The sequence below is a fragment of the Chaetomium strumarium genome (genome assembly GCF_033439665.1).
Source record: "Chaetomium strumarium strain CBS 333.67 chromosome Unknown B0T15scaffold_1, whole genome shotgun sequence".
Lineage (NCBI taxonomy): Eukaryota > Fungi > Ascomycota > Sordariomycetes > Sordariales > Chaetomiaceae > Chaetomium > Chaetomium strumarium.
In genome coordinates, this window is record NW_026944429.1 from 7,255,116 (window position 1) to 7,283,065 (window position 27,950).

The 27,950-nt window shown below is 55.2% G+C and overlaps 8 protein-coding genes across 8 annotated transcripts; 5 read left to right on the forward strand and 3 right to left on the reverse strand.

Annotated features, from left to right (window-relative positions):
• Window positions 1–4,637: 4,637 nt before the first annotated feature.
• Window positions 4,638–8,302, forward strand: B0T15DRAFT_522037 (uncharacterized protein). The gene is made up of 3 exons (XM_062868597.1): window positions 4,638–6,407; window positions 6,463–7,967; window positions 8,037–8,302. Exons 1-3 carry the CDS (start codon window positions 4,803–4,805, stop codon window positions 8,092–8,094), a joined length of 3,168 nt encoding a protein of 1,055 aa, XP_062727391.1. The 5' UTR covers window positions 4,638–4,802; the 3' UTR covers window positions 8,095–8,302.
• A 2,805-nt stretch (window positions 8,303–11,107) lies between these two features.
• B0T15DRAFT_522042 (uncharacterized protein) lies at window positions 11,108–12,005 on the reverse strand. The gene is made up of 2 exons (XM_062868598.1): window positions 11,454–12,005; window positions 11,108–11,403 (listed from the first exon to the last, which is right to left on the reverse strand). Exons 1-2 carry the CDS (start codon window positions 11,941–11,943, stop codon window positions 11,252–11,254), a joined length of 642 nt encoding a protein of 213 aa, XP_062727392.1. The 5' UTR covers window positions 11,944–12,005; the 3' UTR covers window positions 11,108–11,251.
• Window positions 12,006–12,015: 10 nt separating this feature from the next.
• On the forward strand, window positions 12,016–13,235 carry B0T15DRAFT_409636 (Alpha/Beta hydrolase protein). The gene has a single exon (XM_062865355.1). The coding sequence runs from the start codon at window positions 12,058–12,060 to the stop codon at window positions 13,105–13,107; it is 1,050 nt and encodes a 349-aa protein (XP_062727393.1). The 5' UTR covers window positions 12,016–12,057; the 3' UTR covers window positions 13,108–13,235.
• Window positions 13,236–14,914: 1,679 nt separating this feature from the next.
• Window positions 14,915–16,582, forward strand: B0T15DRAFT_522046 (WD40-repeat-containing domain protein). The gene has a single exon (XM_062868599.1). The coding sequence runs from the start codon at window positions 15,044–15,046 to the stop codon at window positions 16,559–16,561; it is 1,518 nt and encodes a 505-aa protein (XP_062727394.1). The 5' UTR covers window positions 14,915–15,043; the 3' UTR covers window positions 16,562–16,582.
• B0T15DRAFT_409641 (glycine cleavage system P-protein-domain-containing protein) lies at window positions 16,568–20,917 on the reverse strand. The gene is made up of 3 exons (XM_062865356.1): window positions 17,840–20,917; window positions 17,201–17,725; window positions 16,568–17,123 (listed from the first exon to the last, which is right to left on the reverse strand). The coding sequence occupies exons 1-3, from the start codon at window positions 20,463–20,465 to the stop codon at window positions 17,038–17,040; spliced, it is 3,237 nt and encodes a 1,078-aa protein (XP_062727395.1). The 5' UTR covers window positions 20,466–20,917; the 3' UTR covers window positions 16,568–17,037.
• A 284-nt stretch (window positions 20,918–21,201) lies between these two features.
• On the forward strand, window positions 21,202–21,483 carry B0T15DRAFT_490214 (mitochondrial outer membrane translocase complex, subunit Tom5; the record flags this gene model as incomplete). The annotated part of the gene is made up of 3 exons (XM_062866661.1): window positions 21,202–21,214; window positions 21,269–21,370; window positions 21,446–21,483. The coding sequence occupies 3 exons, from the start codon at window positions 21,202–21,204 to the stop codon at window positions 21,481–21,483; spliced, it is 153 nt and encodes a 50-aa protein (XP_062727396.1).
• Window positions 21,484–21,978: 495 nt separating this feature from the next.
• On the reverse strand, window positions 21,979–23,710 carry B0T15DRAFT_522049 (nucleoporin complex subunit 54-domain-containing protein). The gene is made up of 4 exons (XM_062868600.1): window positions 23,328–23,710; window positions 23,124–23,265; window positions 22,374–23,017; window positions 21,979–22,317 (listed from the first exon to the last, which is right to left on the reverse strand). Exons 1-4 carry the CDS (start codon window positions 23,403–23,405, stop codon window positions 22,186–22,188), a joined length of 996 nt encoding a protein of 331 aa, XP_062727397.1. The 5' UTR covers window positions 23,406–23,710; the 3' UTR covers window positions 21,979–22,185.
• A 158-nt stretch (window positions 23,711–23,868) lies between these two features.
• B0T15DRAFT_508162 (uncharacterized protein) lies at window positions 23,869–24,690 on the forward strand (the record flags this gene model as incomplete). Its single annotated transcript, XM_062867698.1, has 4 exons — window positions 23,869–23,888; window positions 23,988–24,215; window positions 24,327–24,459; window positions 24,520–24,690. 4 exons carry the CDS (start codon window positions 23,869–23,871, stop codon window positions 24,688–24,690), a joined length of 552 nt encoding a protein of 183 aa, XP_062727398.1.
• Between the last annotated feature and the right edge of the window lie 3,260 nt (window positions 24,691–27,950).

The window sequence follows — 27,950 nt, forward strand, 5'->3', positions numbered from 1 at the left end:
GGCTGCGGGGCCGGCCCCGGAGCCCAGGAAAGCCAACAGACGTCGAAAAGGCCTCGGCTGTAGTAGCCAAATGGAACGCCTAGGCTAAAGCCTTGGGCCCACCATTGGCCAAGACTCAGGATGACTGGGCATTATTAAGAGCTTGGGAGGCCAGGTGGAAAACCCAGGTCTAGAGACAGCCAACCAAGCTAGCCGACGAAGGCCTACCAACAGTCCTCTTCACAAATCAAGGCCTACGGAAACACTAAGGCCTTACAAAGGCTAAGAGCTCCCTACTAGTACAGGCCCGTACGGAGGCTATAGGCCTACGGGACTTTCTTTTTAAACAAAAGGCCCGTAACCAGCCTACCCCCTATTGCGAATGCGGAGAAGGCCGGGAGACAGTGGAGCACCTAGTGGTTTGGTGCTCTATACCACCTATATCAAGAATCTGGCCTAGGCAACTAATATGCACCCACTGGGACCTTAGCTTTGTTTTATAGGGCCTAGGCTACCGGAACCGAAGACTTCTGAAGAAGGTACTGGGTTGGCTGATGAACTCGGGCCGGCTAGGGGAATACAGGCTCGCTTAGAACCTAGATTAGGAACTGGAAGCCAGGGAGCTCGGCTAGCCACACCCGTGGCTACGGCTTAGCTGGGCTAGCACCCTACTAGCCGTTAGCCCAAGGCCTTCCCAAGGCCTTTTTCTTTACTTGCAGCAGCGTGTATCACTGGAACCATGTCTTTCCTATTATTTTTGATGAAGGTTTTCACCCGGCCTAAACGGTACGGTTTTTCCTTTGTACATAGCAGTAGAGGGTCCGGCACGCCTTGTAAATAGCGAGGCATAGCGGAGTAGGAGAATATATATATAGCTAATATGCATACGTATTAAGTCCTTGACCTAGAGACTGTATACCTGCTTCAGCGGCCTAAAGCAGCCAATATCGAGTGGCTAGAGGAGGTGGGAGGAATGCGGAGGTATATAGAGTATGATAATGTAATGCTCCTGGCAGTAGAGCTCGAATTCGGTCGAGTAGTGGCTCTTGTGGCCGTCGAGGATTAATAACTAGTATTTGCCTTTTGTACAAGGTGCTATATAGAAGTTAAAATGCTTAATCTAATCTAGGCCTACTTTATTGATAGTCCAGCCATTGTCGGTGGTTGCAATATACCAGTCAGCTAGGAGGTTGCACTCAGTATACTAGTTAGCGAGGTGGTATTATATAGCCAAGATAATAAATAGAGGGATGGCCCAGCCAAGAGCATTGACTCCCTAGATCACTGTTGCCCACTTACAGTTGCCAGGCTAGGCCAGCTTTGCCTTGCTACAACCATCCGAGGTTGTAACTACTATGCCTGCGAAGATGATACCTATTATGAACCTAGTCTCGTCGAAGTTATAGATATCATCATCTACAATACTATACTTGGCCTTGACGTTCCATATAAGGGCAAACCACTCGCTAATGACTTTTAGATCCTTGTACTTCGCCCTTTGGTAGTTATATCTACACGTATAACGCGTTCGGAGCTCTAGCTGGCATTTAATAAACCGATGCGCCCAGAGCTTGCCAACAGGCGGCGCGTCGCGTTCGCGTAGTAGATAGTTGGCCATATCTTCTATACTACTCAATCTAGGTGGGAATACGCGTATAGAGAGGTCAATCATATACTGTACTATTGCCCTCTCTTCTAGATCGGTGAGCTTACGCGAGTTGGCTGGAAGATCGCGTCTTGTAATATGGCCGGCAAGTCGACGGCGGATAGTTCGGTTGGCAACGTTATAGATCTTTGCTACAGCGCATATACTTAGTTCCGGGTTATTCTGAATAGCCTCAATGGCCAAGATTACCCTATCTTCATTTGAAGTAGGAGGCAAATTAGGTTGATGAAAAAATTGGTGTTAAGTGTAGAGGTGATATATAGTGTAGAAAGGTGCAGCGCTCGGTGATATGCGGCGCTCGCTGATAAGATATATTAGCCTAAATAAGAAATAATAATAAAAAAAAGATAACGTAAGTATATAGCGAAAGTTATATACATGCGAAAGTTACACTAAACTATACCCCTTTAACTTTATCTATATTAATTCCACCCAACCAGCTTAAAACGAACGAAACTACTTGGAATCGTCTTCCTCGGATGTTTCAACAACTATCTGACAGGTACGCGCATTGTGGCCAGGCTCGCCGCAGTTGCCATAATGCTACGCGTGTATCTCAACCCTCGGCTTCCGACTACTACCCGCCTACGTTTCCTCCTTAATCTATACCTTAATGTCTCTCTAGCCCTATAGATCCTATATATCCTGTATAGAAAGTAATCCTCCTTATCGGAGCCGTTGTTTTTTAACCCTTTGGCGCTTGCTTAGTGCCTTATTTGCTGCTCGGAGGTTCTAGTTCTCTACCCTTAATAATGCCAACTAATATATGACCTTAGACGTCCCTTTAGCAAATATATTAATCGCCCTTAAAATCTTAGTTGGAGAGCTATTTTAATGCCGGGTAATTCGATTCTTAATAAGGATAGACTATAAGGAGGCTTCGATTAGGTTGTTCGGGGTCTTAGAAACCTAGGCGTAGGTACTACTAGGCGGCGAGTTTAAGGGCGTTAGCGTCTTTAAACGGATATCGAGCTACGAGATTACTTTCTTGGGATTAAAAGGAGTAATTCTAGTACCTCGAAAACCTTCTTAAATATTTTTAGGAGTTATAGCGGCTTGGAAAGCGGCATAGAACGTAGGAAAGAAGTCCTTCTTAGTAATATAGGTTATATTTGCCTATATTATCCCCTTAATTTGCTTACTATATACCGTCTTAAATAGGCTAAAACATCTAATATTAAGCGGCTAAAGAATATAAGACGAATAGGGAGGTATATAGAGGGTAATAATATTATTCTCTTTATAATAAAGCTCGAAGTCGGTCGAGTGGTGGCTATTATAGTTATTAAGGACTAGGAGGCGATAAACCCTAGCTATTTAAGCTTTAGTATACTTATCGAAGTACTAAATCTATTCTAGGCCTCTCTTGTTGGTTATCCAACCGTTTTTGGATATTGTAATGACCTAGTCCTTCGGTAATAGGCTATTCTTATACTAAGAGGAGAGGTAATATTTGCCCTTGATGATAATGAACGGTGGGATCGCCTAGCTAGTCGTATTGATACCCTAGATTACCGTTGCCTACTTGCGATTGCTAGGCTACTTCGACTTTGCCCTACTATACCGTTCGGAGCTTGTAATAACTATTGCCGTTAAGATAATACCTATTTGAAACCTAGTCTTATTAAAGTTATAGATATTAGCCTCCTAGATACTATACTTTGCGATTATATTCCGTATAAGCGTAAACCAACCGCGAATAATCTCTAGATCTTTATATTAGGCCCTCTAGTAGTTATATTTCTAATTGAAATACATAGTAAGCTCTAGGTGCCGTTTGACGAAGGTTGAAGCCTAACGCATTCCGATACGTCCCGCATCGCGTTCGGCAAGCAGCCGATCGGCTATATCTTCTATACTAGATAAGCGGGGAGGAAATCCTTTAGAATCTAGGTCAAGGATATATTGAATAATGACAGCCTCCTCTAAATCGGTCAATTTCCGCGAGTTGGCTGGAATATCGTATCGTGACTACTGACCGCGCCGACGGCGGCTGAGCTTTATTGGGTCTATAGAAAAGATCCGAGCTATAGCTCTAAGACTTAATTTCGGATTATTCTCTAGAGCCTAGAGGGCTAAGATAACTTGGCTTTCGTCGTTTTTCTGAGGCATATTAGGTTGTGGAGGAAGTAGGTATAGAAGTGAGATGTCGCGTTGGTGTGGTTTAGTGTAACTTTCGCATGTATGTAACTTTCGCTATACACCTACGTTAGTGTTTAGGAATATAACTTTTAATTTGAAACACTCTAGCTTCACCTAGTCTCTACTCTTATAGCTCTTCTCTATAGCATTATAATGGCTTTAGCTTTATCTATACCTATATCCGCACCTACAGCCACTTAAGAGCTTGCTACTGCTGACCTCATTCATCTAGCTACCTTATAGCTCAAGCGAGCTTGGCCTTTTATAATTACGGGTAGCATTGGTAGATACATGGGAGGCAATTGTAAAGGTCAGCTTATAGTAATCCAATATCTAGGAAGCTGCAGATGGGTTTGGAAGCAGGTAGCGATACAATAAATTACTGAATTTTATGCCCTGTTGACCATTTATATTATGGATGTATGGCTAGCTTGGCAGTGTGCTGGATGGCTGAGCTCCCCTGGTCGGCGGAGGTGTAGCTCTAACTGCAGGGGAATGTGTCTGGCACAAAGTCTGCCTTGGCGACCCCAGGGCTATAGGGTGGGCTTAATAGCAGTTGAACAGTGGCTGAGTGCGTACCTGCACTTTAAGAAGCTGAAATAGGAAAGCCGATGGCGCTCTCTTGATGGCAAGGCTCTGCGAAGGCGTACTCGACAAACTTGGGCTGAGCAGGAAAGGGTCCTGGTGGTGCAACACAGCAGCTGGGCGGCCACTCAGAACCGTTCTGGCCCCTCCATACCGCTGCAGCTGTCAAAGATGCCTGGCTCCATTCAGAAAACCCGAACTGACGAGGTACTGGAGTGAAACCCCGCTCTCAAGATGAGTTCGTCTGTTTGCGCTCTCATCAGTCTCGGTGTCCCAGCGAGATAAACCCTGCGCATCCCATCATTGGTATCCAAAGTTCAGCTGTCACAAGTCATTTGATCCGGTCAAGAGACATTGCTGATCCGCCAACCCTCTGCTCCCAGTGGCCGGTAGATCTGCATGGTGACCCTTCCCTCCCCTTACCGCAATTATGGACTTGACGCCGGTTTCTAAGAAGCAGTCTCTCTCTGGATCGGAGCCGCAGCAGCTTGCCAGCACCTCCGAGGCGACATGGAGAAATCCAGTCGATGCGTTCTTGGACGGTCTGGAGCGACCCCCGCAATCTTTGACTCCAAAGTTCGAGACAGTCCTGACAGCTGTGCAAGACGCACTCAAAGACCGGCCGTCATGGATGCGTGAGCTTTGCGAGCTTGAGCTTGGCGAGTGGGACAAAACCAGTGGCTCGCCCGACCAAGACATTGCGAAGCTGCTCAAAGAATACCTGGATCGCCGACCATGCGTCATCGACAATGAGAAGCTTCAGCGACTGCGTACAGTCGCAGATCGCATCAAAGCAAGCACTCACGCTGACAGAATTGCGGAGCCTCAAGTTCAGTTTCCCCCCGCTCTGGGTATACCAAGTCATCATGAGATTCTTGAGGCCTTCATCGAGCGACATCAGCGATACTGCCATCCTGTTGCTGGTATGGACGGCTGTGTGAGCTTGGACCTCACTGAGATCAGGAACAAGACCCAAAACCTTGCCGCCGTCGACGAACTCCTCGGGGTGGCTGGTTTCTTTCCGGATTTTGGCCCAAAGGCAGAGCCCACCGTCGAGGAAGTGCGAAGAAACTTGCGCGAACATATCCAAGTCACTCATGATACCCGTTTGGGAGACGGCCTCGACGTGTCCCTCGCGCCCTTTGACGGCCGAGATCTAAGGCAAGACGACAGTTACGTGGCAAATCAAGCCCCCCGAGTCATATTTCTTTACACTCGGCTGGCCTGGGCCATCAAAGAGTTGCGCGAGGGTGGTATTCTGGGCGACCACTTGACGTACTTGAGACGTCGACGGGTAACAGCACAAAGGACACTGTCGTCTTCCAGTGAACGGGAGGCCGAGCACGGCGAGCATGGCTTCCCAGAAACCCGACTTGTTGAACCCGCCACCGTGAGCATCGAAGCTGTTGACATGCTTTTGGACGAAGTTACGAGATTCGCTCAAAACGCATCGTCGATACAACCTCCAGCTTCTCCCAGCCTATTTGGGAGGATGACCGCTGCGATAGTTACATCTGTCGCCCCCTTCTTCGCCAACGGTCTTCTCTTGGCCGGACTGGCCGGTCTTGCGGCTTTAACATCTGTATGGAACCGTTCACCGCTCAAAGCGAGACTTGAGGCCATCATCGGAGCTGGGCAGGTGACGAACCACATAATCGAGGGATTGGCAGTGCCTGGGTTGCCAAGACTGACCAGTACTGGAAAGGAGGTGGCACCGTTGGAGACTCTTCACAGGCTTGGAGTGACAGGTCAATTCCTGAGCCTCGTACTGCAATCCCACATTCGAGGGTTTGACGCGCCCTTCGAGTTCGACGACATCATTGACCGACCCATCTCACACTTTCGGCTACAAGGCCTTGACCACCAGTCACCACCTGTCCTCGCATTTAAGCAACACGTGTCTTGCTTCCCAGACAACCCCGTACTTGTCATCGACATAGACGATACCACCGACTCTTCTCCAGCAGACTTACAAGCCACTCCAGCTGCGCTGATGGCCTTGTGGTCACCCACGAAACTGCTGATCCGCAAGCCTGTATGTTTGATAGTGCGCAGTGAGCTAAGATTGTATTGCTGATCTGCAGTGACAGGCTGCGGACGTTTCTGGCTGCTCTTTGCTAGCCATGGCAATCAAGGATGGGTTAATTGGCCCTGACGTGTTGTCCAGCACTATGACAGAGACATCACAACTTTGGCGCTGGACACCAATCAGGGAAACCGACTCTAAAACTCTATGCCGATTGACGGAAGGCACCGTGAATATCCACCGTGAAGTGCGCTGCGCGCCATACCGCGGCGATGAGAGGGCTGATGGCATGCCTATCGGGAGTGTCACCAGTTCGGAGACGACGCTTGCAGGCTCGTCCCGTTCAGCCTTAAGCCCATTCAAGGATGCTAGCGGCACACTGGAGACGGGTAGTGCTGTGTCCGAGACCGAAGGTGGCCCCCCGGATGGAGGTCCTCCAAATCCAGTCCCTACCCACGAGCAAACATCGCAGCTTTCGTCGACGTGCCCCTGGGACCGCGAGGATGAAGATAAAGCGAGACGTACACGCATGAAGACGCTTGAGCGCGTGGGATATCGGCCACCGGGGTTGAAGATGAACTCATTCCAAGTGGCCTTGCTAACCAGCAGTCTACCCGGCGTCGGTGCACAAGTTCAGGTCACGGCGCAGAAGGACGAATGGAACTCGTCCATCGACATCAAGACAGCCCCCGGTTCACCACTCATCAACGATATGGACAAGAAGTTGGGACTGTTTCTCAGTCTACATGCGGGGGTCGCGAAGAGGGTCCCGACTCGGGACGTGGTTGCGCACCACTTGTCTTTGGGTCTTAACCCCGTTGCAGCAAGGCTCCCCGCCAGCGACAAGGTAAGACTACTTTCCATGTTGCAGTCCAGAGAGCAGACCGTTTTGAGATGGTGCGAGACAATGGAGACCAAGAAAGAAGGGGAAAAGCTTGTCGATTCCCTGGATGCTCTCATCGAAGGCGCAAAGCCGAGACTGGCGTTTTCTGGGGTAAAACCCAACAGGAAAGGCATCATTGTGCCCTGGGGTGATGCTCAGCTCAAGATCCCGCGGCGGGGAAACGAATGGATTGCGGCACTGGGCGACACTGGAAGCACGGTGGCTTTTGCGGAGATTGTCCCGACGTGCCAGGAGACGCCCGAATGCAACTGCCGCATGGCACAAGAACAACGAAAGCAGCAACAGCAGCAACAGCAGCAGCAGCAAACCCAGGGTTCAAAAGCCAGCTCCTCCTCCACAAAATGGGAATTCTCCAACCCGCTGCGCCTTCAAACAACCATTGTCGCTTTCAAGACCCCACGTGGCGGCCGGCTCCGGACTCGAGAGAATATTCAGCTACAGTTCGGGAAGTCGTACTTTGTCAACTCTCCGAAGCTTGGGGTGATCGCCAAATTAATCGGACGTGCTCCGCAAACCGGAGGCGAGGGGCTGCTCTATTTCTCGGCGAGGCAGTCTAGTCTGCGGTGGCTGAGCAGATACTTCTCTTACGGAATGATCCAAGAGTGTCTGGACAGTGACCCAGATATGATGGACTGTGTGTTGTGCTCTGGCGAGGTCTTTGAAAGGTGAGTTCTTCCATTACCACTGCGCCCGTGCATCTTTCCTGACCAGGTATATCAACTGCCCTTCAACAGCCAAGTGCGGGAATATCTGAAACGAGCAGGCTTGCCTGCACAAGGAAATGAGGCATGACTCTCAACACTCACGTTGCTTCTTGTCAGAAATGGCGTCAGGGGGTCAGGTTATTGTGTGCCAGCACTAGGTTAGCCCGTGCTTGATAGCTGTTTAAGTTTGACTACCTACCTACTGTCAACGAATGTCTTGACTGGTAGCTCACATCGTCCTCGCGTGAGCCCAGAGTTTACAGCTGGTGCCATAACTAACTCCTTACAATTGTTGCCATTTGAGTGGGCGTCGAGTCAGTTGGCCGTGACTCTGTTACTTTTCAGGTTCCTTGCCATGTGTGCCGAGAGTCATGGCCCCTCGACTGCTCAACTCGCACACGATGACACGTGAGGAAGAACAACGTGTTGGCCCATCATGTCCAGTCCCACAGCTCGTGCCAGCTGAAGTCACTCGAAGAACTCGCACTGCCACATCTACATGTACTTGTATGCGTTGGCTAATTGGTGTCTCGGTGTTCCCCGAAAATAGTTACCTAAAGTCGCATTGGTGCTTAGGTTACTTCGCATTTGCAAAATAGAGAAGAGTGGAGGGTGTAACGGGCTTAGGCAGTATATTTGCAACTAGCTGAGGACGACTCTACGAGTATACGAAGCTTGAAGGAAGAGAAAAAGACGAGACTCCGGTGGCTCGCGGGCTTCGTTATCCGCGCGAGTATGCTGGTCCAGGAGCGTTGCTAAAAGGTTCGATATACTATAAGGCGAGTAGGAATAGCTTCGTTCTAGGGGGTTTGGGGGTCCGTGCCTATACTGGAGCTGACTGAGGGTCGCCGAAGCCCATGCCAGGCCTAGACCATTATAGAAGGAGAGGAGAACTGGGATATTAGTAAACTACTCTGTCTAGTTAGTATTAAGGGCTCCCTTCTTATAGCCATTGCCGTACGTAGCCCCTTGTTCTCGGCACGGAGCAACACCTTCTTATACGCCAGTTTCGAAACACTCTTCGCCTGCAGGTCGATGGCGTTGTAGACTCGGTCCTAGATGAGGACTTCGTCTAGATGATCGGCGAGGGCTGCGGCTAGGAGAGGCTTGATACGGTCGAGGTCGAAGTCGTTGGAACGGAGCAAGAGTTCAAGGCGCAAAAGGTCGTCTCGAAGGGTGTCTCGAAGGGTGCAGCTATGTGTCGTAGCAGGTAGTAGGTCGGCAGCGCGGAGGCCTTGCGCCGCTTAGAAAGGTGCGAATGAGTTTCCGGAGTTCTTCACGTCGATCAGAGGAGCACGTACTCAACCAAGCTAGACTATCATACCTTTCTGGTCAAGTTGGCCAAGCGCGTCTGGAATGCGCGAGAGCGTCCTGTCTGCGCAGACCGTATCGAACGAGCGCGGAAGGCGTGGAGACCGTTTCCGATCGGATTATCCTTGATGATCTTTAACCGCGGCTGGTCTACCATGAGGCGCGTCCTGTAGCATCCTGGCTACTTGCGCCAGCCACACCACCACTTTCACTGTACCACGACCCAAATTAGTTAGCGGAATTGTCGGAGTCCTCTGCCTGTATACGATCGATCACAGCGCAGTCCTCCACGGCAATTAGCGCTAACTCGCCATGAGACTCGAGGATGGGTGCTTCTCGGAGTCTCGACTCGAGGAAGGGTTCTTGAACGTGCGACTCGCGAGAACGCGCATATTATCGTTGTTGCGGGCGCAGCGCTTGCGGCTGGTCGCCCTCCACTCGTCAGCACCCCTAGTCGGCAGTGCCACGCTACCCTCTAGCTGTTGCACCGGGAGGTAGGTTACTGGTCGCAACGCGTCAATCCACTCGGGGCAGCGTGATGGCAGCAATGGTACTGTTCGCACACCGGCTTTGCCACTGCGTTCGTACTAGTCATACACCGGCGATATACGTAGGCGGTCTGCCCTGCGACTAGTACCGTAGCGGGGGCCGGGTTGCTACATTACTAGTCGCACACTGGCCCCCCCCCCTCCCCCCCCCCCCCGGGGACTATTCGCCATGGCACCGTGCTACCGGTCGCACACTCCCATTCCCTACGACTGTTCGCTACAGGCTCACCGCACATACCAGGGCGCAAGGCAGGCCTGCCCGTACGACTGGTATCGCTACAGCAGAGCCCACACCCGTGGTAAATCACCCGCGGAGCCTTCGCACTCACGTGCCCAACACGCGCGAGTGCGACTAGTCGGTGCTTCAGGCGATGATAACTTTGCAGCGCATAACTAGCTGCTGCGCCTTGCAGTTTCAAACGCGTTTGGTTGGCTAGGAACAGAATCTATGACACGTTGGCGGAACTTGTGGTTACAAGGCGAATGTTAGAATCACACCCGCGATGTTGTGAGAAACGGAACTGAGAAACGGTTTGAGAAACGGAATGGTAAAAACTAAGCGGTACGCGTTCTCTACCGTTTGATCCGTCTTTAACACGTGACCAAGGCTTGCTAAGTCAGCAACCTCGACCCAAAAGAAAGTGAACTACCGGATCTAGATACGCGTTTTTGCCCTCTCTACAAAAGCGACAGCTTCTGGTCTTCGTTGCTGTTCAAAGGGTGCGGTTTTTTGTCCCCATAGCTACTAGTTTTGGACCCTTCTGAGCAGACAGACAACTTTTATGGGCAAACCGGGACCTTGGGTTCCCGCTGATGATGCTCACATTGCTCAGCAACCAGGCTTCCAATTTTCCCTGCGGTCATGTGGAGCGATGGCCCAACTAACGATGCGGGAATCCCAATTGGGGCACCAAACCGGCTGACTGGCCGCTCCCGTCGTCGGTCGACGGGGCATGGGGATTCCACGGCCCCTGCCAGCCACGCCGCCGTTTCACCCGGCTCAATCCCGCCGACGCAATCGCCGCGGCCAGTTCGCAGTCCTTGGGAAATTTGTTGGAAATGGAACTGGAGCATCATATGACGGAGCGGGCCGGGAGGAATCCAACAACGACATGACCAAGACATGACACTCGAACCATTCGCCTGCCCTTGCCATTCGTTACGTTACGCTTCTATGCGCAATAGTGCGGTCTTAGCAATGCACGATGCATTACTCCGTCCACGTGTTTAGCCCAACACCCATGCCATTCCGAGGAGACGGAAGCGAAGTCATAAGCGATATGCAACTGCCGTGGGCCGAACCCCCGGTGACCCTGGTCCTGGCCCACCCACGCTGCAGGGCCCCTCCAAGGGGGAACACAACATCATGATGGCCAGCCCCTCGTTCTACATAACGATGTGTTCCGAATTATCGCAATAGGGCGGGAAATCAAAAAGTAGCAAGCTTGAAGCAATTATCCCGTGTGTATGTTGACGGATTGGGACGCTGGAAACTCCATCCATGAGCTTACACGGCTCGAATCCAGTTCCCCGAGACAGTTCGTGATTTATTAGGCTCCGTTAAATCCGCTCCAGCTGAAGTTCCAAGTTCCAGGCCGCGAATGACGATTTATCCCTCGCTGCAACGCCACCCCACCGGCCCTAGCTCGATAACGCCTTAGCATCATCATGTCTGCTGGCAAGCTCTCCTGCAAGCTTTCTCGGCGCAACTCCTCACTCGGGAAGTTCCCATGGAGAATGGAATCATCCGCGGTCCAAGCAGGATCCGGCCGCGCAGAAATACGCAGAAATGAACATGGTGCGGAGCCATGAGAAGATTGGGACCCCGCCGCAGTGGGACACAGCGTAGTAGCATGATGGACGGGAAGTCGGAAAGCGGGAAGGGTGGGAACGGGCGAAGAAGAACGACAGAATCCCTTGTTCGGAGATGGGGCTACCCGACCGACTCGGAGTAATGTACCTGTACATAAACCCGCAGAGACGCCCAACTGAGGGTTTATAAAGTCTGGTGCACACTCCGGTTCGAGACCGCGACAAGAACGAAGGCGAGAAGAAACAACACCATGCGTTACGCTCATCTGCTCCTGGGCGGCCTCGCCCTCGCCCACGCCGGTCCGTCCACCCGCGGTGCCAAACTGCCACGGTCCGGCTGCGCCGAGGTTTCGTTCTCGGTGCCCGCCACCAGCCAGAACATGGTCTTCGCGTCGCCGCCCGACCCGGACAACTCGACGGCCATCATCGACTTCATGCGCCAGACCTGGCTCGGCAACGCGCCGGCCACGAACGGCACCACCACCGTCTCGGGCACATGGACCATCGCCGGCACCTACTGCGCCCCGCCGCCGGGGCAAGCCAAGAAGCTCGCGCACAGCACGCTACAAGTGCTCATCCACGGCATTACCTACAACCACTCGATGTGGGCGGGCATGGGCTTCCCCTTCTCCTCGGACGCCGACGCAGAAGACCACATCTACAACTGGCACGCCTACGCCAACTCGCGCGGCTACGCAACGCTCGCCCTCGACCGACTGGGCCACGGCGCCAGCCCGCAGCGTCCCGACCCGCTCTCGGTGGTGCAGCCGCAGCTGCAGGTCGAGATCCTGCACCAGATCGTCGCGGCCGCGCGCAGCGGCTCGTCGGCCTACAACGTGCTGCAGACTGCCTTCGAGCGCGTCGTCATCGTGGGGCATTCCTACGGGTCCTACGTCGGCGCGGCCCTCGCGGCGCAGCACCCGGCCGACGCCGAGGCTGTCGTGCTCACGGGCTACAGTAACTACTACGACTTCAGCGACGTCATCAACGCCGAGTGGCGTGCTGCCGCCGAGCACGACCCGGCGCGCCTGGGCGCATCACTGCCCAAGGGCTACGTCACCATGGCCCGCGTCGAGGACCGCGTGGCGTCTATGTACGCGGGCGCCTACGACCCTGCGATCCCTCCCGTGGATTTCGAGGGCGAGGATACCCTCACCGTGGGCGAGATTGGCGCGCTGGGTGCCATTCTCGGGGATGCGGTCGGGTATGGCGGCCACGTGCTGGTTGTGACCTCGGTCGACGATGCCTTCTTCTGCCAGGCGCCCAAGGACAAGTGTGAGGCGCACCTGGCGTCGACGGCGAGCAGCTTCCCGGATGCGGCCAGCTACGAGTTCTTTGCGCCCGAGGACACGGGGCATGATCTGACGCTGCATTACTCGAGCACGGAGACGTTTGAGAGGGTGCATGACTGGTTGGACGAGAAGCTGTGACGGGGATGTCCTTGAATATCGATGAGAAGCCGGAGTTAGGAGTGGTAAACAAGGCCGTGAGCTTCATCCCTTTGGGGGGTTAATACTACACATGCATATTTGCAAAGGAAGACCGTGCCATGTCCAGTCGATGTCTTCGAGAAACTGCTGTCGCCGTCTTTGGAACGGAATAAGGTACGGGTCAACTTGCAGTCATGTAGCTTAGATTCTCTATGAGCCAACCACGTAGAATACCACGGCAGGGATCTCCCTCAGTCCTAAGAGTCATCGACCTACGGCATTCAGCCTGGCGCTGTCATCCCTCTCCAACCCGTAACGGCACGCATTATCCAGGTAGCGGCATTGGTGGCAGCTGAACCACGTATCCAAGGACGGCAACTGTTCTTACCAGGTCATTGGTCGGGCAAAGGCTTGACAAGACAGTTCATTAGGTGCTCAACACCACGCCTCATCCATGCCCAACACGGAATTGAATCCCGTCAGAACGAGCCACAAGCCAGTGTCTGATGGTGCTTTGGTTCGTAGCTTGAAGTGAAGCAAGAGACAACCCGGGAATATATGTCATCGACCAAGACCATCAAAACGTCCTGTTCACTTCATCCTCTTTCTCGCGAGCCGCGATGTCTCTGTCAAACACACCAGCAATATCATGATCATTGGCGACCCGCTTGCCTCACCCTCGTAATGGCGAACTTGAAGCTATGTCGCGCAGGTCCTTCTCGTAGCGCCTACCAGGTAATCCATCCATACCTCATCACCAAGACCAGTCAGAGCTGACGACTACGACGAATCCACGAGTAAAGAGGCTAAAACGGCGATCTATTTTGTTGGCTTCTTGTTAGCTGCCGAACTCTCCAGCCGATATGGGCTGTATATGCGGCGCCTTCCCTGGCGTGGCCGCGTACTTAACACTGTGAGGCTTGCTTTGAAGCTGAGGCTTGTGGTTCTCACTATCCCCTGTTTCGCGGTGGTCTTGTTGACACTCGCCGTTTGTGTCGGCGGGGTCCTGTTTTGGAGCATGGTTGAGTCGAGGTTGGGTACTGAATGGTTGAGGCGGAAGCCGATCTGGTTATGTTCGAGATGAAGGAATTACCTAGACACAAACAGGGCAGTAGATGAACTCTAAAGCCCCCGACCGAAGGAGCACTACCTGACCTGCCCCTTTACTGGATAGACAGCTGCTGTGTTCACGTTGGCCGGTATAGAAGATTCACCCATAAACGGCCGCCCTCGCGTCATGGACATCCTGAGGTCGCGGCTTCGAAGTGCGACTTCGGCTTCTAGTCCAATCCAAAGTGTTAGGGCATGAACTGGATGATCATGTACACTCAGGGGTAGGTTCTGACAAGAAAACAAGCGCCACGCCTGCACATCATGATAGTATAACTCTAAACATGATGAATACAGGTGGACTACCTCACTGGGTGACCCCCAATCTGAACTCACAGTCAAAATCAAAACATTAGTATTCTGCTCGTCCTTCCATGCCTAAAGGACAGATGCTCGACTCTTCTCTGATCCCGTGTAAGGATGAGGGATCAATCGCCAGGCTTCCAAATGTGTCCCTCACGTTGCTTGTTCGTCAGCTACAAATATCGAACTGTATCGCGCCTACTATGCATCAACCATCAGCTTCATTTGTGCATCAAATGACTCCTTTATCCTTAATAAGCGAAACCTCCGTTCATGAACGCATTTACACTCAAGTGACTCACCGGCCAAGGCAGGGTTGGGGTTGCTTATCAAGCAGGATAAGAGCTTCAAGTTCACAATTTGCAGGGATTAAAAATCACAACCCCGCCCCCGCCATAAGTTCATAACGCTTATATCGCGGTGCAAGTCGCAAGAGTTTGGGCCCCTACAATACCAATCCTTATTATTTACTCTACCCGACCCAATCCAACATCACTTCCCACTTCACCTACAGAGCGCCAAGATGTCATCATCAAATCCCCGCCACAATACCGCTGAGGACGCGGAGGAGCCCGAGCTCCTCACGGAAGACGACGTACAGGAGGTGCTCGAGGGCGATGACGCCGACGGAGACGTGCCCATGGCTTCGGACGACGAGGGTGAGGAGATACTGCTGCAGAACGACAGCATCGCGTACTTCGACGGCCACAAAGACTCGGTCTTCGCCATCGCGCAGCACCCGCTGTACCCGAGCTTGATTGCGACAGGCGGCTCCGAGGGCGACGCCGACGATGCGCCGGGCAAGGGCTACGTGATCGACACGTCGGCCGCCGTCTCGCGCCCGGTGCTCCCGCCGAGCTACAACTCGGACCCCAGCTCGGCGCAGAATACCGCGCTAGAACCGCTCTTCGCCATCGACGGCCACACCGACAGCCTCAACGCGCTGGCCTTCACCCTCCCGCGCGGCGACTTCCTGGTCAGCGGCGGCATGGACGGCCGCCTGCGCGTCTACGCGTGCTCCGCATCCGCCGACCAGTCCGGCGCCGTCTCGGCACAGTTCGCCTTCCTCGCTGAGTCGCAAGAAACAGAGGAGATCAACTGGCTCTCGCCGTGCCCGTCGCCCGACTACCCAAACACCGTCGCGCTCGGCGCGTCCGACGGCTCCGTCTGGATCCTCACCCTCGACGCCTCCGACAAATCCAACCCGATCCAGATCGTCCAGAGCTACTTCCTCCACACCGGCCCCTGCACCGCCGGCGCCTGGACGCCCGACGGCCTGCTGCTAGCCACCGTGTCCGAAGACTCGTCGCTACACGTCTACGACGTCTGGGGCGCGGCCGCCGCCAGGTCGCTGGTAACCGACAACGGCCAGACGGTGGTCTCGCTGACCGAAGCCGACCAGCGCTTCGCGGTCGAAGGCGGCCTCTACTCCCTCGCCATCTCACCCTCAGGCGGCATCCTAGCCGCCGGCGGCGCGGCCGGCTCCATCCGGGTCATCACGCTGCCCCGCCTCTCCCAGCAACCATCATCATCCACCACCTCGCAAGGCCCAGGCGCGCCCGGCACGCTTCTGGCAGCCATGCAAGTGCAGTCCGACAGCGTGGAGTCGCTCGCCTTCTCGCCTTCCACGCCGCTCCTGGCGGCGGGCTCCGTCGACGGCAGCATCGCCGTGTTCGACGCGGGCCGGTCGTTTGCGGTGCGCCGCCACCTGCGCGGCGCACACGAGGGGGAGTCGGTCGTCAAGGTCGAGTTTGTCAAGTCTTCTGGTTCTGGTGGTGGTGGCGCCGCTGCCGGGGCGGCCGCGGGGTGGCTGCTTACCTCGTGCGGGCTGGACGGGGCGGTTAGGAGGTGGGATCTGAGGGGCGCCACGGCCAGTCAGGCGGTTGTGGCTTCCGGGGAGGTGACCGGGTTGGTGAAGGAGTGGAAGGGGCATAGAGGCGGGGGGGAGGGCGGCGGGGTGTTAGGGTTTGTGCAGGGTGAGACTGGGGAGAGGGTGGTTACGGCTGGGGATGATGGGCTTGTGTTGGTTTTTGAGGCGTGATGATTCCCCCCCCCCCCCCCCTCTTTCTCTCTGTGTTGGGGCTATCACATATTTGTACATTTACATGTACATGGATGAACTGAGGTGGTTGCATGTATCATGGCGTTTGTCTAGAGAACACACCGTTTAGTAGTAATTTCTACAACCCGTGGTCTCTGGTGTGCGCACTGCCCAATTTCCTGTTGAACTCCGTCCGTCCGTCCGCCCGCTGATATACCGGCCCAGATGCCTGTCTGCCTTCTCTACATCTATCGCTTGTTGAAACGCCAGTGTCTCTCTTTTTTCCCGTACTTGTGGTTGAAAAGCCGATCCAAAAAAAGCTCGTTGCTCGTACATGGGGGCTGTTGAACCCCTTCCGGCTGTTGAAGAAGCCGTCTTTTCGTTTCCCTTAGGCCTAGGTATTATCCCCCCTGCATTGTTGTTGTCACTTCCCATCCAACTTTTATCATCTTCTCTTAGACTCCCGATGTGCTGTGTTAATCCGCCTGGATGGACGACATATGACCGCCCGTCGTGTCCTCGACAGGGGGGCAAGTGCAGAACAGGTTGAGGTCGCCGTATGCTGTACGCGTTGTCAGCCATCCATGGTCCCTCCAACAAATAGTTCCTGAACAGAGGGGAAAAAAAGAAAGAACTTACTGTCGTCCACCCTCGCAACACTCGGCCAGAACTTCTTCTCCCTCAGCCACGGCAGCGGATACGCCGCCTTTTCGCGTGTGTACGGCCTATCCCACTTCGCACCGGCCTCGCCATCGCCCTGGATGATATCCACCATGGGATGCGGCGCCATCTTGAGGACGTTCCCCTCTCTCGGGGCCCTCCCCTCCTCGATCTCGCGTATCTCCTCGCGGATGCTGACCATGGCGTCGACGAAGCGGTCCAGCTCCTCCTTGGACTCGGACTCGGTCGGCTCAATCATCAGCGTGTTGGGCACGGGCCAGCTCATGGTGGGGGCGTGGAAGCCGTAGTCCTGCAGGCGCTTGGCGATGTCGATGGCCTCGACGCCGGCCGACTCGGAGAACTTGCGCACGTCCAGGATGAACTCGTGCGCGCACCGCCCGTGCTCGTTGGTGTACAGGATCGGGTAGTGCGGCTTCAGCTTGGAGAGAAGGTAGTTGGCGTTGAGCAGCGTGATCTTGGTCGCTTTCCGAAGGCCGTCGCCGCCTGTGTGATTATTATAGTAACTGGAGTTAGCTTTTCTGGCTACTACTTACGGTAGGAATTCGGGGCCGTTGAGTAGAGAGATGAGGGGGGAGGGGGAGGAGGGAGGCTGCTTACCCATCAGCGCATTATACGCCCAGCTGATGGGCAGGATGCTGGCGCTACCAAACGGCGCGCTGGCCACGGGGAGGTTCGGGCGGTCGACATCGGTCGTCTGGCGCGTCGGGAGGAAGCGCGCGAGGTGTTCCTTGACGCAGATGGGGCCCACGCCCGGCCCGCCGCCGCCATGCGGGATGCAGAAGGTCTTGTGCAGGTTCAGGTGGCACACGTCGGCGCCGATCTCGCCGGGCGAGCAGAGCCCGATCTGGGCGTTCATGTTGGCGCCGTCCATGTACACCTGCCCGCCGTGCGCGTGCACGATCTCGCACACGCGCTTGATGTGCGGTTCGAAGACGCCGTACGTGCTCGGGTACGTGACCATCATGGCGCCGATTTCGCTGGCGTGCTTCGCGCACTTGGCCTCGAGGTCCTCCAGGTCCAAGTTGCCCGTCTTGGCGTCGCACTTGATGGGCAAGACGCGCATGCCCGCCATGGCGGCCGAAGCGGGATTGGTACCGTGGGCCGAGACGGGGATCAGGCAGAGGTCGCGCTGGGACTGGCCCTTGCTCTCGTGGTACTTGCGGATCGCGCGCAGGCCGGCGAACTCGCCCTGGGCCCCCGAGTTGGGCTGCAGCGATACCGCGTCCATGGCGGTGATGCGCTTCAACTGGTTCTTCAGCCCTCTGATGATGCTGACGTATCCCTCGGCATTCTCTGGCGGGGCCGCGGGGTGGTGGTTGGAGAAGCCGGGAAGCGTGATGAGGGACATCTCGGTGCTGCCGTTGAGCTTCATGGTGCAGGAGCCGAGCGGGATCATCGAGTGCACGAGAGACAGGTCCTTGGACTGCAGATGGTGGATGTACCGGAGCAGCTCGGTCTCGGAATGGTGGCTGTTGAAAACCGGGTGCGTCAGATACGCGGATTGCCTCTGCAGAGCCTCGGGAACATCTCCGCTGGAGGTTGCGGCCCGGAGGAACTCCTCCAGGAGTGGAATGTAAGCGGAATCCGGAGGGACCTCGGCGATTTTCTTCGTATCGTTGGCAACTTCGTTGAACAGCTCAATCAAGGTCAAGAGATCGCCCTCGTGGACAGTCTCGTCGACGCTGATGACGACTCTGTCGCGGCTTTCGCATCGGATGTGGATGCCTGCATTCTTGGCGCGCTCCGCGAGATGCCCACCCTTACCTGGGCAGTTAATGACAACGGTATCGAATGCTACAGTCTCGGAGCCCGCGTCGAAGCCATAGTAGCGGGCAGCAAGCTGTAGAACTCTGGCTGCCACCCGGCACCGCTCGGCAATCCTCTTCAGCCCCTTGGGGCCGTGGTACACGGCGTAGAAGGCGCTGATATTGGCCAGCAGCGCTTGCGCGGTGCAGACGTTGCTCGTGGCCTTCTCTCTCCTGATGTGCTGCTCTCGGGTCTGCAGCGAAAGCCTGAGCGCCCTGCGCCCGAGCCTGTCCTTGGACACGCCCACCAGGCGGCCGGGCATCTTTCGCTTGTGCTTCTCCTTGACGGCGAAGAAGGCCGCGTGAGGGCCGCCGAATCCCAGAGGGACGCCGAACCTCTGCGCATTACCAAAGGCAATATCCGCCCCCCACTCGCCCGGCGGCGTGAGAAGCGTGAGAGCGAGCAGGTCGGTCGCGGCGCTGAGCAGGGCCCCCTGCTTGTGGACGACGTCGGCAAGGGCCCGGAAGTCACGTACGCCGCCGTACATGTCGGGATACTGAACCAGCGCACCAACCAGGTTCTCACCGAGGCCTTCCAGTTCTGCATAGTCCGACCCCGAAAGGTCCATCACCCGCACGTTGATGCCAAAGCCCTCGGCACGGCTGCGCAGGACGTTGAGCGTCTGCGGAAGAACGTTCTTGTCGACGACATACGTCCTGTCGGGCAGCTTCGCCCTCGAAGCCGGCAGCGCGTTCATCGACAGCGTCATGGCTTCGGCGGCGGCCGTGCCCTCGTCCAGCAGGCTGGCATTGGAAATGGGGAGCGCCGTCAGGTCCGAGACCAAGGTCTGGAAGTTCAGCAGCGACTCGAGCCGGCCCTGGCTGATCTCGGGCTGGTAGGGCGTGTAGCTGGTGTACCAGGCAGGGCTCTCGAGCACGTTGCGCTTGATGACCTCTGGAGTGATGGTGCCGTAGTAGCCCGCACCAATGAAGTTCTTCCTGTCGGACGGATTCTTCTCGGCTGCGCTACGCCCCATGGCCGCTATTTCCCATTCCTGGCACGGTTCCTTGACACAGCGCTGCATCGGCGTGACGAAGCTCTTGCGCTCGTCCGGGAAGATGTCGCGAGACGAGAGAATCTCGGCAGGGATGACTTGCTGGATGAAGCTGTCCAGAGACTCGGCTGGCGGGGACAGGGCCTTCAGCATCTCCTGCGCGCTCTCATCGTCTGGACCAATGTGCCGCTCGACAAAGGTCTCGGACGGCGGGAAGAGCTCCGGAAACCTGGCAAAATGCGAGTGAGGGCTCGTGATACGCGGAGGGCTGTTCCATCTGACTTGAGAGCTGCGGGAACAGGCTGAGCAAACCCATGGCTGTCCACGCGGAGCAGCAGCGCGAGACAAGACCACCGACGCACCCAGGGTCTGGTTGAGGCGCCCAATCCGCCGCAAGACAGCCATTGTCGTCGTCGCCGCCATGGAATTCAACCGGAGGCGGCACTGACAGGCTGAGGCGACCGAAAGTCAGGCCGAGTGACGACAGTACGTGGCTGCAATCCCAGCGGAAGAGGGAGGGTCAAGGCAATGAACGGTTTGCTTCTACCCCGGACGTCGGGCGGAACCTCTGGGGACGGGAGAAAAAAGAGCGGAGGAAGGAGGCAAACCGGAGTTTGCCAAGCCCGGAGATGGGAACAAGAGTCTCCCAGCGCCGACGCTCTCTCCAAGCCGCCAATTGACCCCAGATTTAGGTCTTCTTGCTCAGGACAATGCGGGGAGACGTTCGTAGTACCGTTACACACCTGAAGAAGAAGAAGCAGAGTCCAAGCAACGGAGACAAGTTTGGTGGTCAGCAGATCGCCCTCCTTGTCTCCCTCTTGTCGGTGACTGATAAGAACCTATCGGGTATCCTCGGGCCGGCCTGGATTTCGGAGGGGCCCTTGTAGAGTTTGTTGCAGCGCTGGTTCGCTGGCGTCCCGATAACGTTAAGTGCGCCTCTGCCAAGCCCGCTGTGCACGGTCCTCGGGAGAGGAAAGACAGGGTTGTCGTCACCGGCCCCGGAAACCGTTCCAAAAATTTCCAGGGCTCTGAAGTTCCAGTGTTCTGCAGGAATGTGACGGACAGACGGGACCTTCAACATCCACAGCTGCCTCACCTCGTCTAGTACCCCCATCTAGAACCAGACACAGCTTCTAGTCTCACATATCCCAACGAGAAGATGTTCGGAGGCTGTAAGTCCAAGCCAGAAAGAGTCCTTCCAGTTGCAAGTGTTAACCTCACGGCAGTCCAACCACCGCAACCCTCGCCCGAGGAGCTCCGCGCCGCCGAGGCCGAGGCGGCCTTCACTCTCCAGCGGGCCGTGGCCACTGCTGCGGCGCTCTACCTCTGTACGCTCCCAACCGCATCCTTAGTGACGTTGGGTCTCGACTTAGTGTATAAATACTAACCCTAGACCATTACAGCACCCTTCGTCATCGACGCCATCTCTAAGATGTTCTAAATTTCTATGAGTACCTCTGCCATCGCCGACTGCTTTCGTGCCTCCTCCCCTACGAAGACGATCCAAACCTAGGGCCGTGCAGAGGCGACCTCATGATGGTTAGGTGGCGCCGGGGACTAGCCGGGCGACCTGGGCCCTGGGGAAATGGCAACTCTCAATTCGGATCCAGCCATGAGCACATAACACGACACTGGACGGGTTGTACTATACAATGGTGCCAACTGTATGGGAGACGGGACAATGGCGTGCATAGGACGGTATTGTAGAGCATGTGTGTACAGTACATCTGGCAGGGGACTTCAAGCACAGAAGGGGCTGGATTCAGCATCGCCATTCTGGGCTCGGCATTTGCATTCACATAGACCGGCTTTGTAGGGTTGCGGCGTCCTAGTGTGGCACGTTTGGCTTCTAGGTATCGTGGGAAAAGGATGTCGTTAACGACGCTCGACCACATTTCGGGCACAAGTTCAAACTTCAGTTCAAAGCATAGCAGTGTCTCGACGGAGGCCGGCATGGCTGCAGTGGCTTGCCGGCTTGTTTTCGAACCCCCTTCCGCACTGATATCCGGAGTTATACAACAAGATGACTACACCCACAATTCCCCTCCCGTGGCACGGCAAATAGGTCACATAACATTATTAATCAGACTCCTTCTGGGTATCATCCTAGAGCGCTGGGACGTTAAATAGGGCTGGGCCTCCGTTACTGTGCTGCGGCCGTCGCCTTGGGTGCCGGTGCCGGATTATGCTGCTTCTCCCAATCCTCGAAATCCTTCCTGGCCTCCTCCACCTGCTTTTTGAGATGCTGAAGCTGCTTGTCGTAATCCTCAAGTATCTTCTCACAGTGTTAGCCTGAATGGTGACGCAACGCCCAAGCGAGGAACCGCAAACCTTCTTCGCCTTCGCCTCAATCTCCTCGCCCAGACCATCACTCTCGGCAAACCCGGGCTTGTTGATCTCGTCCTTCAGGTTGTCGGCGTAGCCCCTGAGAATGATGAGCCGGCTCCAGAGCTCCTCCATGCGCGCGCTCAGCGCCGGGTCCTGGATGCTCTTGTCGATCTTCTGCAGCCTCTGCTTGAGCGCATCCTCGTCGCCGCTCAGCGCGTAACCTTTATTCCGCAGCACCTGCACCCGCGACGCCAGCATGAGGCACCGTTTGCTCAGCTCGGCATGCCGCCTCCGCGCGTTGAAGGCCCGCACCGTGTGCTCGAGATCGTGCCGCGACAGGATCGCGTCGAGGCTGGCGTTGATGGCGTGGAGCTTGTTGTTGAACTCGACAATGACCCGCCGCTGGAGCGTCAGGCGCGCAATGATGGACGGGAAGCCGGCGCAGAGCACGGGGATGTAGTTAGGGGCCGGCTTCTGGCGCAGCGCCTCCTCCCATTCCTTCGGATCCTCGTTCGGCCCGGGCCCGTAGAGCGGGACGGTGTGCTCATCGACCTTGTTGTAGAGGTATGTCTTGAAGGCGCAGTTTGGATTACTGGGATCCCACTTCTCCGTGATAAGTTTGATCTGGTCGGGGATCGGCTTCTGATCTAATCTCGGCCGGAAGAAGATAGTGTCAGCAAGGTGCATCGTGCGTTGGCGACGTACGTGGCCGGTAGAGCGCAAAGGCTTAGAGGGCTCGATGTGAGAACATACAACTCGAGAGGCTTCCGGGCTGCCATAATGAGCCAGCCAACTGCGGGTTGGGAGTCCCCTGTTGCTGGCCTAATGCTTGCGCGGGTTGTTGCTGCTGTTGCTGTTGTTGTTGCTGCAGCTGTTGTTGCTGCAGCTGCTGCTGCTGCTGTCCATCCTCATTAGCACCCCACTTCCTCCGGGCGGAAAGGCGCAGGAAGCTCTTACATTGCTTGATTGACCAAACATGCTGGTTCCTCCACCGCCGAAGACGGACTGGCCCGCGGGCCGGTTCAATGAGAACATGGCAGCGCTCGGGGCGTCGACCGCAACTGATAGCCACCTGGGAGGTTGTCGCGCGAACTGGATGAAAACAAAAATCCCCCTGGAGGAAGCAGGTGCTGGTGTAGCTGCAGGAGACACACCGAATTTGTAACAGGACCAAACTCCTAACGAGCTTTGTATATAGCGAAGCACACAAGACAAAGGCAAAATCTGTTCTGACACTCCGTCTCAATTGTTGATATTGGTCGCTGACTGTTGCTCGGTCGGTCTAAGCTGTGCCAGCTTTTTGGCGAACTTTCCACAAGCGCGTGTTGGCGAGCGGATGTGGTCCGAGCGTTCTTCAATCATCAACCAATAACCATCGCGAACGCAGTGGGCCTACAGGTCCGGAAGCCGAACCTCTCGGGTTGGAGCATCCGGTCACCAAGCTCCAAACCACGCATCCAGCTTCGCATCGCAGGACGGGCCCGCCCTCACAGTCAAGATGGCAGCGCGGAAGCCAGTGTGAGTCCTATGATACAATGCGCGCATACTTATCAGCGTCGAACGCCGATTGGGGCCAGGGGCGCCGTCGAATTTGGGGTGTGCTGACAAAACTCGCAGCTTCAACCAGCAGGTCCTCTACGACACCACCCCGCTGCCAGACTCGATTCCCAAGGTCAAGGAGATTGGTGCCAGCTCGGCTCCCCTCCTCTCGGCCTCCTTCTTCATTGGCGCGCGATGCAGGGACTACAATGACGACTACATGCAATGCAAGACCGAGAACCCGGGCAAGGGCGAGTTCGAGTGCTTGAAGGAGGGACGGCGAGTCACCAGATGCGCGCGGAGTGTGTAGGTCACCATCCACAGCCTGCATTTATTGCGCCGAGTACTGGGGTGGAGGTGGTGGAGGAATGGGTTAGGCTTATCTCTGGCTGTCCGCATGCTGACGCTCGATCCCAGGCTTGAGGACATTAACAAGTCCTGCCTCGAGCAGTTCCGTGCCCATTGGCAATGCCTGGAGAATAACAACCAGCAGCTGTGGCAATGCCGGCCTGCTGAGTGGAAGCTGAACAGATGTGTATACGAGAACCTGGTACGTCAGACAGCACGCCGTTCATTCTGATATATCAATCCTGACAGTGCCATCCTCTAGAACCTAGAGAAGGTCGTTCCCGACCAGCCCAAGCACTCGACACCAGTTCACCTACGGCCAAGACAGATCTTTGCCCACGGGTGGATTCCGCGGACGGAGAAGCCCTTCATCCCAGGCCAGCCGGATACATCCTTTGCTCCACGGCAAAAGGAGGCGCCGGAGTCATCTTGAGGCGCGGGCTGGCCCTTTCCTCCGCACCATTCGATAGTTACCCCTGCCTAGGCGGCGATGGCTTGCACGGGTGGTTCTGAGCCAGGACGTGTACATACACATACTGAAGATGAGATAGACAGGCTCGTCCGGCCGTACCATGTCAGTTCCCTTTTTGTTCTATAGGCATCCGTCTCCGCTAGTGATCAAGTATTCGGCTCCCGCTCGTCTGCTCGTTCTGTCTTCTCAAATTGCCAGGTGCAACGGCAACGGCGTCGAGCCAGGATGCCGAGTTGACTCTGTCAGTCCTGTGATGCTTGAGACAGATGAGAGGGATGTGAGGGCAAGACACTGATTCAAGGCTGTTCACTCATTTTCCCCAGTCTACTCGACATCGCTGATGCGGGACATGACACGGTAATTCGCGTTTCTCGTTCGTGCCAGATCGAGTGAACTCGCTCAAAGATGCAGTTATGACCACCACTGCATCGGACAGATCTCGGACACTACTACCCCGAAATGGCAACCTGACCGCTCGACGTCGTCCACATACGTCATGCGTATACTCGGAAGAAGCGAGGCACCACACATCAAGCTCCCTGGGCTTTGCGGTGTAAGGTAGCAGCGAGATCGAGATTGGGCAGTACACATGACAGTTAGGTGTTGCGTGTTCCTGCTGACGCGCTTGATTCATGTCACAAAGGATCCTATTCCGGTTTCGCGTCCTGTATGCTTTGAGACCGGCTGACGAATCTGTGTTCATGAGGGACACAACCGCGTTGCAGAGGGCAAAGGTCTTCCTGAACTAAATGGTTCAGACTCCGGCCCTTCTTTGAGCCTATGCCCCTCAACGGAGATGTTCCCAATTCCCTGTTTCTCCGCAGCTATACGACCGTCAGCGTAAGACATGCTGTCTCCTCCTTGTCTCACTGTTACGTCCGTTGTTCACGCATTGCGAGGTGATCTCTGGTTGCTGTTTGTTTTGATCTTGAAGCATCCCGGAGGACGATCTCCGCGTCAATTCCTCTCCTGTCCTCCTTCGCGGCACATCTCAATGTCTCGGGCAACCAATATCTGACATGTCCATTTGACTCCGCACATGCATTGAACGCATGCGCATTACACAGAGAGAATGATCGCAGGTGCCAAGCAGATGATGACGGATGAGTGGTGTCCCAGTCAAAGGCCGCACATTTTTGACAAACAAGCAGCTTCCCGAGCCCGTAGCTTCATCGATATCATTGTTTGGTCTGAAGTGCGTCACTGTGTCACAGTGATCCAGTAGAGAAGACATGTAAGCTGACCAACTAAACTTTACCACATAACCGCGTGACCCTGGCAGGAACAGGCCGATGAGCGTTTGATGCTAGGGCATCAAACAGGTGCAAGTTCAGTTTACGCTTACGTAGGACACAAACGCACCAAAGAAGACGTCTGCCTGTGGTTTGGTTCCCGGTCAAGGTTCGTGTCGATCTCAAACAGGTCGTCTACCTATCCCGCCGGGCCTTCCAACCCTCCCAACGGTAGAACAGGGTGGCGGCACGGAGACGAGGTGGGGCCCCGTAGGATTACACAGAATCCGGGGGCTCGTTAGGCGTTGTTTGAGGCCGCGGGGATGACGGCCAGACCTACTCGCATAGCCAGCTGAAAAGTCCGACAACGAATCATCTCGGACTGAGTTGAAACTCACGAACGACGTGTTTACAAGTCATCACCATCACCGGGCATACCGAGTCACAGCAGCGGGTGTAGACTTGCGCTGGGATGCCCAGTCTGTTCGAATTCACCAGACTGTTCCCTCCGGAGCCTCTTCCGTTCTACCAGTTCATAGTCGTAGCAACATGTACCCTTTGAAATTGTTTGTAGCGGCCTCATTGACTATGTGACGCAGAGCCTTCGTAACAGGTGCGGCTGCACGGAATCGGAAAGAGACTTCAAGTAGCGGCATGGTGCAGATGAATCTGGTACTTTTCCTCACATTCGGGATCACCACAAGACTTGTTATTTGCAGTCGGCTTTAGACCACATCTGGATTCATTAAGTCAACTGGAAGTCCTGATACAGAGGTCGCAAGATGCGGAGTCTCCTTTGTAGACTACCTATGCACGCATAACTACCTACCTAAATTGCTTACCATGTAGAAGGGAGCCTAGCACGGATCTCAAAACCGGCCCGATGCGTCCGTGTAATCCTCGGGAATTGCTCTGGTGGTTAGCAGTCTTTACTAGTATCATCCGTAGTTATGATGCGTCTCCACAAACAAGGGCGCCGCCAATCTTGTTCTCAGATGCCGAGTCCACCTCATCAATGAGGTCTTGTTTCGTGTACATTGTTGCAATTTGCTGTCGCCTTACGCTGATGACGAGGTTCTGGAGACGGCGTTTCAGTAGCGTTGGGATTACCTAAGTACCTACGCACCTAGCGATGCTGAAGAGTGTTCCAGGTTTGGGTGAGCCTGTCATCCATACTTCACTCTGATCTAACACCCAGCATACTTCAAATCCCCGACACTCACAAAAGCATACCAGAAAGATCAAAGATCGGATGTTGCATTCTTCGAGAATCCATCCAAGATCGAGAGCATGCCAAGCATAGAAAGTGGAGAGAATGACCATGGTCCCTGGCGTGTTTCAGGAAAGCGCCCTCTGCTTTTATTGGGCAGCGGCATGACGATGAAAACAAACCCATGAGGTGTGTGAAATTGCGTGAAAAGACAACATCCGCGAGGATCCGAGAGCGAGGGATGACGAAAGATGTAATCTACCTACTCATTATCTCTAGCTGGCCTACTTCCCATGGCGGAAGATTCTTGCCTGGCTGATATACTGGGCTCGTTGGCTTCGGCCTGGACCGCATGGGCATGGGACGTGAACTTCGAACCAGGAGCCCAACCAGGTTCAGCAACACAACTCCCCGCATGCCCGGTTCTGCAAGGCACGCGGCTGCGATTGGCTGCTGCACAGTACAGGGGTAGGATGACAGGGAGGGTGGAGACAGCATCTGACGCCGCGACATTGGGGGCCGCCAGGCGTCGACGTCCTGTGGAATCGAGGCCGGTCTTGAACGCGGCCATTTCAGAAACATGAGATGAACTGTCCGTAAGCTCTTAGAGCCAGTTACTCTACTTTGTAGCACCATCGAAGATGGCCGGGAGACTCGGACCCAGAGCTTCCAAGGCTCTGCACGCAACCACTAGGCTTCGCGTTCTCCTGCAGGGAACTGGTGAAGAATTGCCTGCACGTAACCTGGGACCCTGTCTTGAGGCCAAAGAGACGGCCATG